Source organism: Chanodichthys erythropterus, chromosome 1, assembly GCF_024489055.1.
Source record: "Chanodichthys erythropterus isolate Z2021 chromosome 1, ASM2448905v1, whole genome shotgun sequence".
Taxonomy (NCBI): Eukaryota; Metazoa; Chordata; class Actinopteri; order Cypriniformes; family Xenocyprididae; genus Chanodichthys; species Chanodichthys erythropterus.
Window position 1 is genome coordinate 36283150 of NC_090221.1, and position 19996 is coordinate 36303145.

Genomic DNA, 19996 nt, shown 5'->3' on the forward strand with positions numbered 1-19996 from the left:
CACTGAATATAAAATTAAAAAAAGGTAATTGAGACATTTATCTCACAATTTTAACTTTTTGTTCTCAGAATTGCATGATATAAATTTGCAGTTTTGACTTTATAACACAATTGCGAGTTATAAAGTCAGATTTGTGAGTAATTCTGAGAATGTTTTTCCCCTCAGAATTGGACTTTATTACTCGCAAATGCACATTTATATCTCACAATTGTCAGAAAAGAAGTCATATTTGCGAGAAAAAAAGTCAGAATTGCAAAATATAAACTTGCAATTCTAACTTTATAATGCAATTGAGACTTTATATCACACAATTCTGACTATAACTCGCAATTGTGACTTTATCACACAATTCTGACTATAAATCACAATTGTGAGTTTATATCACACGATTCTGACTATAACTCGCAATTGAGTTTATATCGCAATTCTGAATTTATAACTCACAATTCTGAGAAAAAAAAAAGTAATTTAGTAATTGTGAGATGTAAACTCGCAGCTGTGAGAAAAAAAGTCACAATTGTGATAAAAAGTCACAATTATCTTTTTTTTATTATTCTGTGGTGGAAACAAGCTTTCATAGTGAAAAGCACCATATTTAGTATACATTAAATATTTTTTCTCATTAGTGTAAATCATCTTTGAGGAAGGCCAGAAACATACTCCATACAAATATGTGAATGCAAATGCTTCTAATGACACCAGCTCAATTTCATTGCGTAAAAACAAATGCGGTGCAAGCTGCTTTGCCTGTTTAGCATCATTGCAAGAGGTGTCATTGCAAACATTAGCGTAAACGGCCTAATGTCATGGCTGAGCAACAGTTTGAAGAGAATCTTGCTGAGCAAGTTATTATAGCAAGCTAGCAGAATAACAACAACTCCGACATCTGAAGGAAACTCTATCGCCCCCTGGGTTTGTTTATGCAACAGTACATGTTAAGTATGTTAGTTGGAAGTGCACACTTGCAGTGCAGATCTGAATCATTCATGTGTGCATGGAGTTTGTTTCAGGTACTAAAATGCTCATTTTGGATTTAGCTGTCATTATTCAGAAAAATATGATTGGGGAGATCATCAAAGATCTATCCTCTGAATTTTGAGTACTTGAGCAGATTCAGTTGCCCTGATCTCAGACCAGTATTTTGTGGTATAACAGTCAAGGGTTAAAATTCTGTTTCCAGATCAGGTTTAAAAGGGAAACTTACAGCCAGAATACATATTTAAATCGCTCAGATCACATGACCAACTTGAGGTCACTGGATGGATTAATACATCATACTTGTTCAGTTCTAACTAAGTTACTTGACATTAGAGAAGTGCTTCCAGATGGCAAGAATATCACCCATATTAGACACTCCACCCCTATTATACAAACACACACACTGCCAGATTGTGGTTATCAAGTCAGAAGACACAAAGCTAGTTTGCATTGAAGGAAAAGTCACGAGAAGGAAAGAGATTAATATGAAATCTGTTATCATTCATACTTTTCACAGAAATTACTTTCATATTGAGCATCAAAGATCAAACATGTTTCTGTATAAAATCTTCCTGTAATATGAAGGTCCTATGAATGATGAAGACTAAAATGAACTGCCATTGCATTTGTAGCAAATATGAAGAAAAAAAAAAAACTGCTTGTAAGGACCATATGTATTGAGACATGTTGTATGCAGACAATTGCATTTCAAAGTGTGCAAAACAGTAATCTTAAATGTGGCTGTACGTGAATATGAAGGCAAACATCTGAATAAAATGAGAAGGGACAATCGAGAGTATGTTTTGCATTCCCTCTACTGTGTTCATGATAATAAAGGTTTGATTTTGAATGACAAATGCTGTGGAACTAATGCATTTTATTATTTTGTGGCTTTTTAATTTTCTTTAGAAACCATTTAATTTCTTATATCTTTCTTTTGATTTTGGGGTTAAATATTACCTGTTCTTGACAGGTTTTGTGAGGTTTGCATGTAAACAAAATCGCTGTGTTGAGTGATTTTAGGTATTTTAGGGCTTTATTCCCAAAGACGGTCACATTTAGTTTTTTATTTATTTCACTAATTCCATTCAAAAAGTGAAACTTGTATATTATATTCATTCATTACACACAGACTGATAAATTTCAAATGTTTATTTCTTTTAATTTTGATGATTATAACTGACAACTAAGGAAAATCCCAGATTCAGTATCTCAGAAAATTAGAATATTACTTAAGACCAATATAAAGAAAGGATTTTTAGAAATCATGGCCAACTGAAAAGTATGAGCATGAAAAGTATGAGCATGTACAGCACTCAATACTTAGTTGGGGCTCATTTTGCCTGAATTACTGCAGCAATGCGGCGTGGCATGGAGTCGATCAGTCTGTGGCACTGCTCAGGTGTTATGAGAGCCCAGGTTGCTCTGATAGTGGCCTTCAGCTCTGCTGCATTGTTGGGTCTGGCATATCGCATCTTCCTCTTCACAATACCCCACAGATTTTCTATGGGGTTAAGGTCAGGCGAGTTTGCTGGCCAATTAAGAACAGGGATACCATGGTCCTTAAACCAGGTACTGGTAGCTTTGGCACTGTGTGCAGGTACAAAGTCCTGAAATGAAATCTGCATCTCCATAAAGTTGGTCAGCAGCAGGAAGCATGAAGTGCTCTAAAACTTCCTGGTATACGGCTGCGTTGACCTTGGACCTCAGAAAACACAGTGGACCAACACCAGCAGATGACATGGCACCCCAAACCATCACTGGCTGTGGAAAACTTTACACTGGACCTCAAGCAACGTGGATTGTGTGCCTTTCCGCTCTTCCTCCAGACTCTGGGACTCTGATTTCCAAAGGAAATGCAAAATTTACTTTCATCAGAGAACATAACTTTGGACCTTTTTGTCTTTAGACGCTTCTGACGCTGTCTGTTGTTCAAGAGTGGCTTGACACAAGGAATGCGACAGCTGAAACCCATGTCTTGCATACGTCTGTGCGTAGTGGTTCTTGAAGCACTGACTCCAGCTGCAGTCCACTCTTTGTGAATCTCTCCCACATTTTTGAACGGGTTTTGTTTCACAATCCTCTCCAGGGTGTGGTTATCCCTATTGCTTGTACACTTTTTTCTACCACATCTTTTCCTTCCCTTCGCCTCTCTATTAATGTGCTTGGACACTGAGCTCTGTGAACAGCCAGTCTCTTTTGCAATGACCTTTTGTGTCTTGCCCTCCTTGTGCAAGGTGTCAATGGTCATCTTTTGGACAGCTGTCAAGTCAGCAGTCTTCCCCATGATTGTGCAGCCTACAGAACTAGACTGAGAGACCATTTAAAGGCCTTTGCAGGTGTTAATTAGCTGATTAGAGTGTGGCACCAGGTGTCTTCAATATTGAACCTTTTCACATTATTCTAATTTTCTGAGATACTGAATTTGGGATTTTCCTTAGTTGTCAGTTATAATCATCAAAATTAAAAGAAATAAACATTTGAAATATATCAGTCTGTGTATAATGAATGAATATAATATACAAGTTTCACTTTTTCAATGGAATTAGTGAAATCAACTTTTTGATGATATTCTAATTATATGACCAGCACCTGTATGTCTAGTTTAACACACCTACTTAAACAGTAAATTGTCAGTCAGACTGTATTTGCTTTTGAGTTCACAGGAGGAGATTACAGATTAGACCTTGGATTAAACTCAGTCGAAGTATTTCACAGTTCAAAATGAGGGAATGATGGGATTTTGCTGGAGCTGTTTACTGGCAGACGCTCGCTGTAATCTGTGGCTTACGAACAGAGGGAGTGACTAAATGTCGTAGCGCAGAAAGATGTTTTTGTAGCCTTTTCTCTTCAAAATTGTAAATGCATCATAGGAAACTCTGTACTTAAGGTAATTTAACACTGAGAGTCAAGTGATGTTTTATTACAAAAAATATTAGACAAACTAGATGTACTGTTTAGTCAAACAGCTACACAAACAGTATTTTCAACCTCACAGTATTATTATTTCTGTTACAATAATTCAAATTATTGTGGATATTATTATTCTGCATGGGATAAAAGTTTATAGTTCAGATATAAACACTGATGTCTAAGGTAGCGTTCAAAATAAAGTAAATCACCTTTTGAAAGTAACTTGATGTTTCAAATAAAGATTGTATCAATTACAATTGAATCATTCACTTAAGAGATTCGCTCAAAAATGCAGATTCATCCAGCAATTAAACAAGTGAAGTCTTTATGAGTGAGTCATTGAATCATTAATTCATTAAAATTAATTGGTAACACTTTAGAATACTGTTCCATCATTAATGAATAACTTATTAATATTATTAAACTTATAAGTTATTCATTAATGACTAAAGTGTTACCAAATAATTCATTACCTATTTTTAAATAGACTGTCAGAACCCCTAGTAAATTACATATTATTTTGTGTGGTTATCGATTTACAATCGTGATCAAACAAAATTGTGCAGCTGTAGTCCACTTGTAAACAAATGAATTGGAGAAATTCAATAACATTCAATATGGCGACTGTAGCTGGGAGATAGCATGTTATCCTGTATATTCTATCCTCAATATTCATGTTTTTAATTCAAATTAAATGTCAGTCTACTGCCTCCATCAACCTGTAATGTTCTAGCCACTCTTCCAAACCCAGATGAGGAATAGCCACCCACATGATGCCATGCAGCAAAGCACCTGCCCTGAAATGCCATTTTACCCTGTAAGGTGACATTTCTGTCTTCCTCTGTCCACTGGAGGTTAATTCTGTTTTAGCAGAACTGAGGGAAGAGCACAGCTTCAGCTTCACATAATTGAGTCCATTATGTCAACAACAGCGGTTAAGGCAGGTGTGTAAATGCAGAAAGTCTCGAAGAAAGAGAAAAACTGCACTCGGAGAAAACAAATGCAAAATTAAGACAGAAAGGTTTTGAATTACTTGAATTCTATCAGTGTGTCTTCTTGACTTTTTGATATACTGCTAATTAACTGAATCCAGCTTTAATAGAATTACACTCTTGGGAAAAAAATGGGGTTCTATACAGAACTCTAGGGTTCTTGACTCTATATATGAAGTGCCTGACGGAGCCCTTTAAGGTTCCATATAGAACCTTTTCACCTAAGAGTGTAGGAGCTGTTCCAAAATGTAGTTCACCTCCCTTGCGGTCTGTCAACCTGACTTGACAAATATGTCTCAGATCAAGTGCCAGGTGTTAGCATGTTAAAAGCATAATACATAATATTTATACCCATAATACACCTGATATTTTTGTCAAAATACTAGGCAAAATAGTCAATTACACTGAATGTTTTAGTTTAATACTAAATTAAATATATTCCTCTACACCATCTTGTATTATTATTATTATACACCAATACTTTTTTTTTTTTTTAAAGTCAACAAGGAACTAATAATGTCATAATGTAACTTTTTCAAATGAGACATTTGGGAACTGATGTATCATGAATGAAAATTGATCTCTTATGACAGGTGGAAAAACAAAAAAGTAAAATAATGTCATGCTATAAGACAAGGAATGGATAATAAAAATATATATATAGCTGCGAGCAGCAATTATTGGGGTTCGAGCGTTTTAAGGTCTTTAAGCAAATGTGTAAAAAGGTATTACGTTTTAATTAGCAAGCCTGTAACCATCTCGATCATCGATGGAAAAGACCATTTACAGCCAATACAGGCAATTTACCATAGGAAATATATAGTTTTTAAAGCTTTTTAACAGTTATCGAGGTTGAGCCAAAAACCTAGGACTAGTTCGCCAAAGTAGGTTTTTGAAATAATCTCCAGTATTTTTTACGAAAGATTCAATGGACAGTGGCAGTCTTTCGAATTTCTCACAGGCCTCTAGGGCCGTAAGTCAAACAGGCCCAGAGAGTTTCATTCCGAACGGCTTCCATTACCCTTGTCTGACAGCTGCTCAAACTTCATTGGCCGATGCAGCCATATTTTTTGAGATACATCACTGTCCTCATAGACAATCATGGCACCTCGGACAAAGACAATGCATGCCAATTTTAAAGTCAATCGGGCTAACGGTGAAGTAGTTATAGCCATTTTTATGTTTTTTATCCTGTTATAGCGCCACCATGTGACAAATCTCTGTGTCCTTTTTCATGTGACCATAGAATGAGCTCTTACAGAGGTGTGCCAAATTTGGTGAAAATATCTCATTCCGTTCACGAGTTATAGCCAGTTTAGGAAAAGTGGCTCCACCCACTTCAAACTTTTTGGCGGCCCCTAGAGACCGTGAATCGAAACTTCAAGGTTTTTTGATAATTACTGACAATCAGACTCCGGAGAATCTCGCTGCACTGGTTTGGTCCGATCGGGTCAATTGGGACCAGCCTTGGTGACGGTGTAAGTACTACTAGACCTCAAAGGTTCAAGTCTCTACAACTTACGGTTTGGTCTGCCTGACCACTTTTAGGAGACAATGCTGATCCTTGGAAATTTTAACAATTACAAAAGGGTTTGAGAGCTACACGCTTGAACCCCTAATAATACTGTCTGTTTTGATCTCATGTTGACTTTAAACCATCATAAACTGTTCAATAATGACACCCAGAATGCAATTAAAGGAATTACTTGTTTACTTTCCACCCACAACAATGTGAACATTTCATTTTTGTCGCAAAACACTTACATAAAAATAGCATTTCATGAAAATGATCACAAATCTTTGAATACACCTAGATGTTTTCTGATTGATTGGCAAAAGCAATATAACATATCATGGGTTTGTACAGACGTCTCTCTCTGTGTGGTCCACATCTCACACCCATGTACGAACGCTCAGTCAACCTGCACGTAACACTCACGAAGACGCATGGCTTGCTTGATATACTCCAGTCCAGAGTTTGTGCATCGGGTTTTCAAACAAAACCACAATAAGTAGAAATGTACTGTCAGTAGTGCAACACTGTGCTTTCTCCATCTGTGTCCCACAGACCCCCATAAAAGTGAGTAAAAGAGCCAATACAAAACATACGAGAACCACGACTTGTGGCGATACATTTCACAACACTTATAGTAGCCGAGCAATACGGGCGGACTTTATATGTCAGCATCGGCACATGAACGGCGTCCATATACAGATCATTAAGTGCAGATGTTACCTAAAAATACCATCATCATTTAATCACCTTCATGTCATTCCAAACCAGCATGCATTTCTTTCTTCTGCAGAAAACAAAAAGACATTTTAAAGAATGTTGAAAACCAAACATTTCAAGTCAGTTGGAACCAAAACTGGTTTCTTCAAAATACGTGTGTTCCAAAGAAGAAATAAAGTAATGCAAATTTGGAACAACATGAGGGTTAGTAAATGATAATAGTATTTTCATTTTCAAGTGGACTATACATTTAAGTGTCGCTGGCAGTGTCTAGACCTCTTTTAAAGAGGGATAACGCACTCAATTTTGGCTAGGTTTGGAAAAGTGCACTGCGTTATCCATCAGAAAACTTTCAGGAGAAGCTCGTAAGTTGCATTGATGATCCCCCAGGACAGCAAGGATCGGTGGTAGTTGAGTGTCGCTCCGCGGAAGAGCATCACGATGCTGCCGCCTCTTTCCCGCCACACCGTCATCAGCACCTGCCGACAGGGAACGAACTCGCCCCCGACCTGAGCCTGCGCTCGGGATTTGACCACATTCAGCGGGTAGAACATGATGCCCAAGGCCGCGCCCAGCAGACCGCCGCACACAAAGTCATTGGCTATGTGACCCACCCGGGTTCGGGCATCAGGCAGCCGCTGCTTAATGGGCCCACGTAACCCGAAGAACAGAACGTTACTAGGTCCGTTCCTCAACAAAATTGGGACCAGCCCGCGGTAGCACTCCCTAACACCATACTCCCGCAGGAGAGTCCGGAAGGTGTGGGCGGTGTTGTTGAAGCGCCCATTGTGCCGGTGGTCCTGAAGCAGCGTTTGCACCCGTTCGAAGGGCGTGAGGGCGGCCTCGGCCGTACCGGCCAGTGCGGCGGCGGTGCTCCGAGTAACAAGCTCGGGTGCACCACTGCCACGGGCGTGCCGCAAAAGCAGCCGGGAAAAATCCTCGTACAGGCCGAACATGATGGCCACGGTGGTGGTTTTCTGCAGTAGGGGAGGCAGGAGCCCTCGGTAGAGACGCCTCAACCCATCCCGCTGCAACTGACGGACGGCTTCGGTCGCTCGGACGCCGTGAAGCTGCTGCCGGAACAGAACTTTCTGGATTGGGAAGGTCACGATGATGTTGGTGAAAGCGGCAAACGAGCCGCACACGTAGTGCTTTCCTCGAGCGCCCACATTGGCTCCTATCAGAGCATGGCCACTTTTACCCAACTTGCCCGAATCCGGGTCCATAGTGGTAACGACCCCCATAGGAAAATAAGCATCTGACTGGTCAGCAGAAGAGATTCAGGGAAATGCCCATTCCAACCTGTAAAAAAAGAGAGGAGATAAAGCAGTCAGTAACTGTCATAAGCTTAATCTCGAAATGTTTTGTGAGTAGATCCTAGGCTGTCCGATTAATTGTAATTTGGCTTACGATTATGAAAACAAGACTATTGAGGTAAAACGATTATTGTGCCATTGCCACATTCCGTCCCATGCACCTTCCCTTCCTTCAGAGCGGTGCACTTTCGTTCCTTCCTAAAAGCCTAAACTAAACATCTAAATCAGCTGAATAAATAAGTCTTGTAACTTATAAAATGCAGTCTACTGTTGCTAATCTGAGGGACGTTTGATCTTAAACAGCGTTATTAAAAGTGCATTAAGCTGCACAAGAGAAACTGTACCCCAAGCGCGAGCTCTGAGTCAGAGGATAAGAAAATGGGCTTCAGATTCGCTCCAAAACACATACACACAAAAGTTTCTCCCTTTTTGGAGAGCATTCACGTAAACACAGTGGGTTATGTCTTAAAGTAAATGTAAACAGTTGAGAAAGAAAACACATGTGTAACAGTATATTGGATCAGTGCATTAGCTCTTAACTTCCGCCTACGTCACGCGTGACCTTCCCAACATGATTACGTAATGCGTGGAGCATCACAGAGCAGTGCAAGACGAGCATTTGTGATTGAAAAGTATATAATTTTTATTTCTTCTTTTTCTCTAAATAAGACTCTAATTCCTCATCTGGGATCATGTAGAGCTCTTTGAAGCTGCACTGAAACTGACATTTGGACCTACAACCCGTTGAACCCCAGTGAAGTCCACTATATGGAGAAAAATCCTGGAATGTTTTCCTCAAAAATCTTCATTTCTCTTCAACTGAAGAAAGAAAAACATGAACATCTTTGTTGCCATGGGGGTGAGTAAATTATCAGGAAATTTGAATTCTGAAGTAAATTAAAGTGACAGCAGCCTAATAAACCTGCTGCAGTCCGTCATTAATGATAATCAAACAACAAATGACAAAGGAAAATCACTCACTGATCTTGACTGAATAACTTAAGTAGCTTTAATTAGGATTAATCTATATTTAATGTACACACTAAGACTATGCAGTGTTATTTTACATTTGTGTTGTAGGCTATTACTTATCCAAATAATATGGTTACTTTCTGAAGAACTTAAGACACTTATTTATTTTTGTAATTTTGTTCTGTTGTATTTCATTTCTCTGTTCTTATCGTATTGCTGACTGTTTATTTGTCTAATGTAATTATTCTGAGGACCTTTTTCCTGACATTAGTTTCCCTAGATCATATCGCCCACAAATAATCATGATTTCAGTATTGACCAAAAATAATCATGATTATGATTTCTGGCATAATCGAGCAGCCCTTGTAGATCTGGTCCAAGTGTGTTTTATAGCCCAGTGGTTTCAGGTAAGAGTCTAATCTTTTGAAACCATTTTGCGTCATTAACTGCTGAGATAAGACACGTTACCTAACCAAAGATCAAGTGTCCCAGACAGGGCAGTAGGACATCAGACTACTGTTTTTCTGAACCGTTTCAGCCTTAAATTACTTTTATATTTACCATCATATTGCAAGATATAGCTATATATAGCTAATTAATCAAAAATGAGTATATGATTATCATCAGAGAAGAAACCACAGGCAAAAGATTTAGCTTATCCCAAATTTTGGTGCATCTGTAGATTTCAATCAAAACAAAAACTTGTAATACAAAACAATAATGCACTGTGATTAATCAAATGGGGAAAGTTTGGTGATATCTATTCAATAAACATTACCCTTATGTCGAACCAAATCTGTGTGACTTTCAGTGGAATACAATACGAATAATGTTCACACTGATCTTTTCCACACAACGCAAGCATATATTCAACTTGGCACAATATATACGGTGCATGCTTTTATGTTAATAATGTTAAATGTGCATTAAAAATGCAGAAGTGTAAATGAGATTTGACAGTAACAGTGAAGAGGAAGATAGCAGTTGAAATATAGCACACATACATATAATAAATCATGTGGACTATTTATAAGACGCTATTGTGCTTTTCAGCTCACAACTAAAGTTGTGCAGGTCTGAAATGACATGAGAGTCTCATTTTGATATTGACTGACTCCTTAAAGTTGCTCAAAAGAGATCTAGTAGCATGAATGTACTATAACCCATGTGCAAGACTTCTCCAAAAATAAAACGGCACATGTGGTGGTCAGGGAAGACAGTATGGGGACTTTTGAAGGTCATGGAGAGGAATAGGTCGTGAAATAATCTGCTGGACAGATGCATAAGACTCTCCAAACTCATTTATCAGAGCAAAATATTGCATGACCGTGACCGGACAGTGCTGACAGGTCAGTGTTAGCCAACTGGACAGTGCTTCATTAATGTGCATACATATGTGACTTTAAAGAATGACACACCACTTATAAAGGACTTTAAACATGCTGTGATCAGCAAATGTCCTTGATATGATCTGATTTAACACAAATCATCTCATTCCAGTGTATGTGAAAGCCAGAGCTCTCTGAATACATATAATTGATGGTGTCAGATGTGCAGATGACAGTTTCATTTGCATTACATTATATTATTAAACAGTATATGTGCTAAATAAACACAGCTAATAGGCTACTGCTAACACTACAGTGCCACAAACAGTGGATAGGCAAAAAACCAAACACCAATATATCAAATATGTATACATTAAAAACTCACGTGGAAGCAATATAAGAGTAAATACATAAAGTATACTTCATTTTTCCTCAATGGAAACTACATTATGTTGCTCTTTTTGACCACGACACGTCAAATAACTCTCAAATATCAATTAAATGCACATAAATTAACTGTATGTTTTGGTTTAAATGCTTAGATATGATTTAGGTCACTTATTAAAGCTGTAAAAACACACCTACGCGAAGCTAATGCTAATCCTGTGACAGCACAAGTTTAGGTGTTTACACAGCGAATTCTGCATTAAAATTGTTTATATTTGTAATTATTAAAATCTGAGCATTTCGTAGAGCTATATGTATGTAATTAACTACCTTCTGGTTGTGGTCCGGGGGAAATTGACGGCTGTATTGGGCTGGTTAGGGTCAGTAAGGCGGTACCGCGGCTCTAGTTTCTAGTGTTTCCACTTCAGATGGAAAGAGTGAGAGACCGGAAGTAGCTACGGAGGAATCGCTTCTAGTGTTTCCACTCTGCGTGGAGATCGTAAGGGAAATAGCCACTGGAGGGCACTCCAATAACAATGTATGGTAATGAAACAACTATATTTAAAGGGTTAGTTCAACCAAAAATTAAAATCCTGTCATTTATTACTTACCCTCATGCCGTTCCACACCCGTAAGACCTTCGTTAATCTTCGGAACACAAATTAAGATATTTTTTATTGAAATCCGATGGCTCAGTGAGGCCTGTATAGCCAGCAATGACATTTCATCTCTCAAGATCCATTAATGTACTAAAAACATATTTAAATCAGTTCATGTGAGTACAGTGGTTCAATATTAATATTATAAAGCGACGACAATATTTTGGAGCGCCCCAAAAAAAAAAAATAATAATAATAATAACAACTTATATACTGATGGCTGATTTCAAAACACTGCTTCATGAAGCTTCGGAGTGTTATGAATCTTCTGTGTCGAATCAGCGGTTCGGAGCGTCAAAGTCACGTGATTTCAGCAGTTTGGCGGTTTGACACGCGATCCGAATGTCTGTGGAACGGCATGAGGGTGAGTAATAAATTACAGAATTTTAATTTTTGGGTGAACTAACCCTTTAAAATTTATGATCAACAGATACCATATAATCGCCAGAACAGCAGAGGGCAGCAGAGACGCAAATGATCCGCTGCCTCGCCTTGTGCACTTTTTTTTTTTTTTTTTTTTTTTTTTTTTTTACACAAAACAGGGAAGGAATCTTCCATTTGTGTTTGGAGGGGTAACGTAATTTGAAAAGTATATTTTAATCTGTTAAAAGATTTATCGTATGAAAGTGAAGTAATTTTCTTAATTTCCATTTTAATAAATTTTATAGTCAAATGAATAGTGAAATATAATTCCTACTTTGTATATAAACGAAAAGCACACACTAATGTCTCCCCCCGTTACTGAGATGGTACAGTCTATGGTTCAAACATTCGCGGTAAAAATACTTCCGCTGACAGACTTTGCCGTTCTTTCTTAGTTTCTGATTGTTGTTGTTGTTGTTGTTTATGCAGATAATTATATATAATTAAATTAATGTAAAGATGAGTAGGATGACGAGAACACTGAAAGCTGTTCAGCGGGAGCTGCAGGTGAGTGTTACATTGTATTATTTCTCATCTAAGTTAAATGTGATGTATTTTTGACGCGTAACGTTAGTTCCTGAAATATATTTACATTATATAATAACAAATATTTTTTGTTATCTTTGTTTGATAAATAATATTCTATTAGTTTTATTAATATAATTTTATGTAATTTAAGAAACATTATAAAATATTTTATTATTGTTATTGTGTATGATATATAATGTAGTAATATTACTAATATTAATATGACATATGTAATTATATTGTAGATTGTATAATATTGTATTGTAGTGTTTTATGTTTTTACTTGTAATTCACGAAACATAATATTAATATCAGCAATATTGTGATACAAATATTGTATTCTTATTGTTGTTTGGGATATAATATAGTATTTAATATTACTAATTTTAATATGACATGTCTAATATTATGTATTGTTTTATTTTGTTTTACTTTTAATTCCTGAAGCATGTTTTAATACCACCAGTATTTGTATTATGTAATATATATATATATATATATACTTATAAAGTATATGTATATATTATTGGTGTTCTGATTTTCTATGCACCTTATAATACTAATAATATGATATATGTAATATTAAACATTGTATAATATTGTATTGTCCTGAAATAAATAAAATCCCCAATATTTATCTAATGTCAAATGAAACATTATAAAATATTTTATAATTCTTATTGTGTATGATATATAATAGTAATATTACTAATATTAATATGACATATGTAATAATATTATACATTGTATAAAATTGTATTGTAGTGTTTTATGTTTTGTAATTCATGAAACATAATCTTAATATCAGCAATATTTATATTATGTAATACAAATATTGTATTGTTACTGTTGTTTGTGATATAATGTAGTATATAATATTACTAATTTTAATATGACGTCTAATATTATGTATTGTTTTATTTAGTTTTACTTGTAATTCCTGAAACATGTTTTAATACCACCAATACTTGTATTATGTATGTATATGTATATATATATATATATATATATATATATATATATATATATATATATATATATGATTTATAAATTAAATATAATAATATACAAATATATTTTGCATATATATATATATAATTGATGTTCTGATTTATAATGCAGCTTATAATACTACTAATAATAGGATATATGTAATATTAAACATTGTATAATATTGTATTGTCCTGAAATAAATAAACTCCCCAATATTTATATTATCTAATTACAAATATTTTATTGTTGTTTATAATATTAGTAATATTAAGTATAAAGTTATGTTATAAATGTAATATGACTTGGGCTCTGAAGTAGCAGTTCATAATTTATGTATTGTATTATACTGTGCATGCAATTACTATGCAATAATACACTCTTAAAGTTTGGACACAATTGACAGGATTTTATTTATCGTTTTTTAGAGTGCAAAACAGAACAATGATGGTACTGAGGAGTCTCCACAAGCCCTGGACATTTCATCCATAGAGAAAGCCAGTTTCTTTCAGGGAGATCAGTATTCTCCTCATGGTATGACACTGGAAATCACCATCAATGTGAGGACTGAAAACTGTTCTGTATAAATCCCAAAAGTGACTTTAGTGTGATTCCTGTTGTCTTCTGCAGGGAATCCGCTTCACAGCACGGCTTTAGAGGAAGATCTCAGTCCTGGACCAGAACAGAGCCACAGGTCTGCTCCAGAGAAGACGGATCGGCCACGAGCTGGGAAGCCTGTGGAGACTCATAAGACTAAGAAAACGGCCCAAACTGTTTCCAAGGGCTTGAATAAGAACGACGCATCCAAGGAGAACCAGGAACCATCTGAGCCACCAAATCAAGGAGCAAAATCAGTAGTCAGGTAGAGTGTGATCCTGCGAGATCAGTGTGTTTCTGCTGTGGTTATGATCACCATAATAACGTAAAGTGTTTCTGTGTCATAGAAAAGCTAAAGGCAGAACTTTACCAACCATATCAGAGGGCGGAGAGGATACAGACAAGAAAAGAACATCAGTCCCCACGAGCGCTGTGTCCAAGGTGAGCGTCTAAAGTATGAAACTGAGTTAAATTAGTTGTTTCTTCCCGATCATGTCGTATATCCGAGGGCGGGGCAACCTTTCACTCTCATGAGATCCACCAATGGCAAACCACAACCATCCAATCAATTCCCCATGGACAAAATCAAGCCCCGCCCTACATTTGTTCTTGTTCCACAAGCGTTTCACTCGACATACACAATAGAGAAGAAAAGATGTCAATTTAATGTTGACTTTAATGTATGGCAGATATGGAAAGGAGTTTATTTGGAATGCATGTTTTTATTTTTCCAGAAAGCCGGAAAAGGTCAGAAGTCAGCAAAAGAAACATCTCCGACCCCAGGAGAATCTCAGAGACCGCAGAGGTCACCGCCGTCCTCAGAGGACCTGACAGATGAGGATGAAAGTTTTGTACGTCTCATATATTTAGCCATCTCTACACATACGAAATGTGATATAATTGGCCTTAAATTCAGTGTTTTGTCCTTTTCAGCACCCAAGCATGGAGAAGTCGAAAGGGTCAAAGAGGAGATCTTCCAGCCAACGGCAGAGCGGACACAAACAGAAAAGGAAGTCTTTATCTTCATCAGGTACTAAACAAGTTAATTGTTGTTTTAAATGTTTAGTTGCTGAGAACAATGTTTCCAGACATAATTACTTTTATTAGGATTTTTTTATATTTATTATTACATTGATATTTTCATATATTATTTTATTAGTATTTTCATATAGTATTATTAATTTCCTATGATGGTCACATGGTGTGTTCACATAGCCAGTGCCATTAAAGTCAGAGTTTCATTCCGATGAAATTACAATTTAAAAAAAAATCAAAACATAACATTTTTTGGTCAAAAGTGATCGAAGAGCACCAGAGGATTAATATTACATGTAATATTATACAATGTATAATATTGCATTGTTTCCATAAAACATATTAATACCACCGATACTTAGATATATATATATATATATATATATATATATATGTATTATGTGTTATGTTGTATGTACTATTATGCAATAAAATGCACTTAACATTGTTTTTATTTATTCGATTTATTTTTAATGTGTGGTGTTTTTAATTTACATGCATCAGATGCTTTAATAGTGTGCAATAGAGCCTATTTGTACTTGTCTTGGTTTTGGAAGACTTTTTCCCGTACTTTTTCTCTATATGTGCTTCTAAAAAATCTTTAAAAATATAGGTTTCCATTAGGGATGCACCGAAATTAAAATTATGGTCCAAAACCGAAAATTCAGAATGTACTTGGCCAAAACCCAGAAACTGCCAAAAAAATAAATAATAATTAATTAATTCAAACTTATTTAAAAAGCTGTTTTGGCCAAGAATCTTCAGTAGCTGTTATAGATGTTGTGAATCATCGCTGTGTCGGGAATGCATGATCTGATAAAATCTGATAAAATGTGTACCTTGAACTGTTTTTGATAAAAGCGTCTGTTAAATGCATTAATTTAAATCATCCTTCTCCAGAGACAGCTGGCCCCTCTAAAAAACCCCGAGATCTGAGAAGTCCAACTGATCTTGACGTGGTGCTCGATACTTTCCAGGAGATTGTCACTCAGTATAAGTACGTATATGATGTCAGTTCATCAAATCACTCCAGTGTTCTTGTTATTAATAGAAGTTAAACTCAGATGTTTGATTCTGGTTCTCCACAGGCAGACCATAAACTCTGACGCAGTCAAACGCTCCATCGACGCCGTCAGTCGCTCATTTGAGGAGCAGCTCTCTGAGATAGTGAGAATGAATTACGTGTCTTTTCATAGAAAATAAATGGAAGTGTTGCTGCTGTCATAATAATGATGAAAATGTGTCACTCGTTCATAGATCACAGCGACAAATGAACTCAAGAGTGTGAAAAGAGAAAATAACAAGGTGATTCTTCATTATGTGACTCATCTGGTAAAGTATTTAGGCATTATTTAAATAGCATCTTTATTTTGAAGGGATTAACTGTGTTGTTTTCTCTTTCAGATTAATAGAGCTATTAATCAGAAGAGGTCCAGGCTTGTGGAAGCCAGTAATGAACTCATTAAGTAAGCACTGACAAGTACAAAAACTGGATTTTATCTGTTTATCTGTTTTATCTGATGTCACAAATCTCAAAAACTGTGTGTTCACGTCATGGTTATGAAATCATAAGTTATATGTTGTAAGCAGGGTCATTATAGTTAACTAAAACTAAAAACATAAACATTTTTATTACTTGAAATATTATAATCTTTAACTGAAATAAAAAACCCTAAATTTATTTTATTTCAGCTAGTTACCAACATTTCTCATTTTCATTTAGTTTAACTAAATGCACTAAACCTTAACTACAAATGAATATATATATATATATATATATATATATATATATATATATATATATATATATATATATATATGAGAGAGAGCGAACAACAAAAACTAATAAAAATAAAAACACAACAAAATTATTAAAATGAAAACAGAAAAAATTGCAGACTAATTCAAAATATTAATACAAACTATAATATTCTCAATTATGGCAAAAATCATAATCATAACTATTTTGGTCAATAATGAAATCATGAATATTTAACACAATTAGTTGTGGTCAATATGCTCAAAAACTTATTTGAAAATATGAGTAATTTCAGTAATACAGTAAGAACAAAGAAACCAAAGGGCCAAAAAATACAATAGAACAAAAATGGTGCTTTTTTTAGGAAGGTCTACAACAGAAATTGAATAAAGTAATCAAATGTAAAATAAAACTAAGTCTTCACTGCATGAAAGAAACATACTTTGATTCTTATTAAAGCTACTAAAGTTATTCAGTCAAGAGCAGAGAGTGATTTTCTCTTTGTCTTTTGATCAACATTAATGACATGATGTTTATTAGGCTGCTGTCACTTTAAGACTGAATGCACAAAAACGATCAAAAACATCCGAGATATCCCAACTGTTTGTTCACTTAAGAACTATGACAGGTATTTTGACATATTTTTTATTTTTATGCCTGAACCCGAAGCCTAAAGTATACTTTGCTTGTCTGTGTTTCGCTCTGTCTCACTAGAGCGTGCTCAGAAAGCCATCTGACGAATATACATATCCATATCTGGATATGGATGTTCGTCATATCCATATACTGACGAAATACATATCCGACTTCTCTTTTATGGCTTAATAATGCGCTTTTAATAATTATTTTTAATATTAAGCACATTCTGCAGTTTAGCAACATTGGACTGCAATCACGTTATCTGCTTTGGAGGATTAGTCGTTAAGATTTTGGAAGAAACGAAAGGTGTGAAAAACGGAATGCCGCATTTTACTTCGATAATCTTGTTTTCACGATCATTGGAAGTCAAAATCGAAGGTAAAATTCGATTAATCACACAGCTCTAATATGTGGTCATTTAAATGGGTTTCCGGTCTCAGGGGAAAGACGAAGCTGAGGAGTCTCCAGAAAGATCATGATGAGATGGAGCTGAGACTCAAAGCTCTGAGAGAAGGATCCTCTTTGATCGCCAGCCTGCAGGAGCTCAACAGGAAGTACCTGAAGCACCGCACGGCTCATCCGGAGGAAGTAGAAACGGTGAGGATGTTCGGTTTGGTGTTGATCCCTCATTCCTATTGAATTCTATCCATGAACTTACCGTACAAGCAAACCATCTTGCCATTTTGTATGTGATTTGTGGGGTTTGTTGTGCTTCTGTGCTTTTCTCATTTATTTTTCCTCTTTTGACTGACAGTATGGTCCGTCTTGTATGCCTGCCATGTTGATGGAAGCCAGGGGCATCATGGGAACAGAACATCAGCTAAAGACTGTTAATGACCATCTACAGCAGGTTTTAGATGAAACATAAAATCCATAATCAACACACACTGTACAGCTCAACAAATAAACAATTTAATTTGTCACACTATTTATTAGTTTATTGTAACTGAAGTAGTGTGTGTGTGTGTGTGTGTGTGTGTGTGTGTGTATGTGTGTATATATATATATATATAGCAATAACTGGCCACCCCACACCAGCTGACAATATTGTTCTGTTTATTCTGTGCACAGCAGTTTTGTCGTCTGCCGCTTTAACCTTCTGGTGCTGTTTGGTCATTTTTTTTGTCCAAAATATTATATTAAATGTATTTAGTTTTTTTTAGAATTGTTTACTTCATCGGAATGTACAAAACTTGGTACAGGTTTTGACCCTCGGCATGTGAACACAGAAAAAAAATCATGGACATGAAAGGTTAAATGGTCCTTGAAGAAACAGTCACATTTCGGGTATCATTCACTGTCAAAAATTAGTGCATTGGAAATGAATGGAAGACGAATTTCATCTAGTGGAAGCATTTGGTACTGCGGCCAAACAAAATCTTACTGAAAGCTCATTTTTTGAGATATCAACCTCAAATTTGGAGCACAACTTGTTTAGATTTAAAGCTTTGATTTTTCTAACAGTTTTAGAGTAAAACATGTTTGGGACAATACATATTTCATATAAAATTTAAAGATCGTATTTTTGTGCATTTTTCATAATAATAAACTTATATCACTTTTTAAACCTTTTTCACATCAGAAAAATTGACCAAGTGTTTCTTTAAAAAGAGACCAAATTTAAGTCTGTGCTTCAAAGCATTCAAGATTGACCACAGTTTAAGTTGGATTTTGTTCATGACTATGCTCAAAAAGTGCATAAAATATGAAATAAAAATGTTATCAAACTAAATTTTAGTACAGACTACATTCATTTAATTGAAAAAACAATTCTGTCGTTTTCGACCGACACACGAGCAGCACCAGAGGGTAAATGCTTGAGCTCTTTAAAGCAGGATTGATTCTGATTGGCTGTCAATGTTTTTATCGTTCATCTGCTTGAAAAAATAGTTGTGTAATAGACTTTTATATTTAGAATATATTTTTTTCATTATAGTTATCGTCCTTGGTGTGAATGGGTCTTTATTCCTGATGCATTTGCATTAAGGGTAAAGTTTATGATGGTGCTTGGTCATTTGGACCCTTTGTCCCAGAATGCCCCACCTGAACTTGTCTGATAAAGGGGGTCATATATAGATAATGTACATTATAGGCTAGAAATGATGTAACTGGGGTTTCTGGTGCTGTTTTTGGGCTCCTTGTGTTATAAAGTGCACTTTTTGAGTGAATGAATGTGCAAAAATGTGGATAGATATGATCTTAAAAATAAAAATAAAAAGAGAGAGTGAGTGAAGAACATTATTAGTG

The 19996-nt window shown here is 35.7% G+C and overlaps 2 protein-coding genes across 3 annotated transcripts; one reads left to right on the forward strand and one right to left on the reverse strand.

Moving 5' to 3' along the window:
• Nucleotides 1–6585: 6585 nt before the first annotated feature.
• On the reverse strand, nt 6586–11557 carry slc25a51b (solute carrier family 25 member 51b). Its single transcript, XM_067383674.1, has 2 exons — nt 11450–11557; nt 6586–8418 (listed from the first exon to the last, which is right to left on the reverse strand). Exon 2 carries the CDS (start codon nt 8358–8360, stop codon nt 7458–7460), a length of 903 nt encoding a protein of 300 aa, XP_067239775.1. The 5' UTR covers nt 8361–8418; nt 11450–11557; the 3' UTR covers nt 6586–7457.
• On the forward strand, nt 10650–19805 carry cenpu (centromere protein U). Of its 2 annotated transcripts, none has more exons than XM_067383652.1 (13): nt 10650–10753; nt 12631–12708; nt 14148–14253; nt 14350–14581; nt 14664–14757; nt 15051–15167; nt 15250–15346; nt 16252–16348; nt 16440–16518; nt 16609–16656; nt 16756–16817; nt 18190–18346; nt 18504–19805. In XM_067383652.1, the coding sequence occupies exons 2-13, from the start codon at nt 12661–12663 to the stop codon at nt 18615–18617; spliced, it is 1251 nt and encodes a 416-aa protein (XP_067239753.1). In that variant the 5' UTR covers nt 10650–10753; nt 12631–12660; the 3' UTR covers nt 18618–19805. The 2 variants fall into 2 exon arrangements, with proteins under 2 accessions (XP_067239753.1, XP_067239762.1); XM_067383661.1 differs by lacking the exon at nt 10650–10753 and adding an exon at nt 12105–12142.
• The last annotated feature ends 191 nt before the right edge of the window (nt 19806–19996 follow it).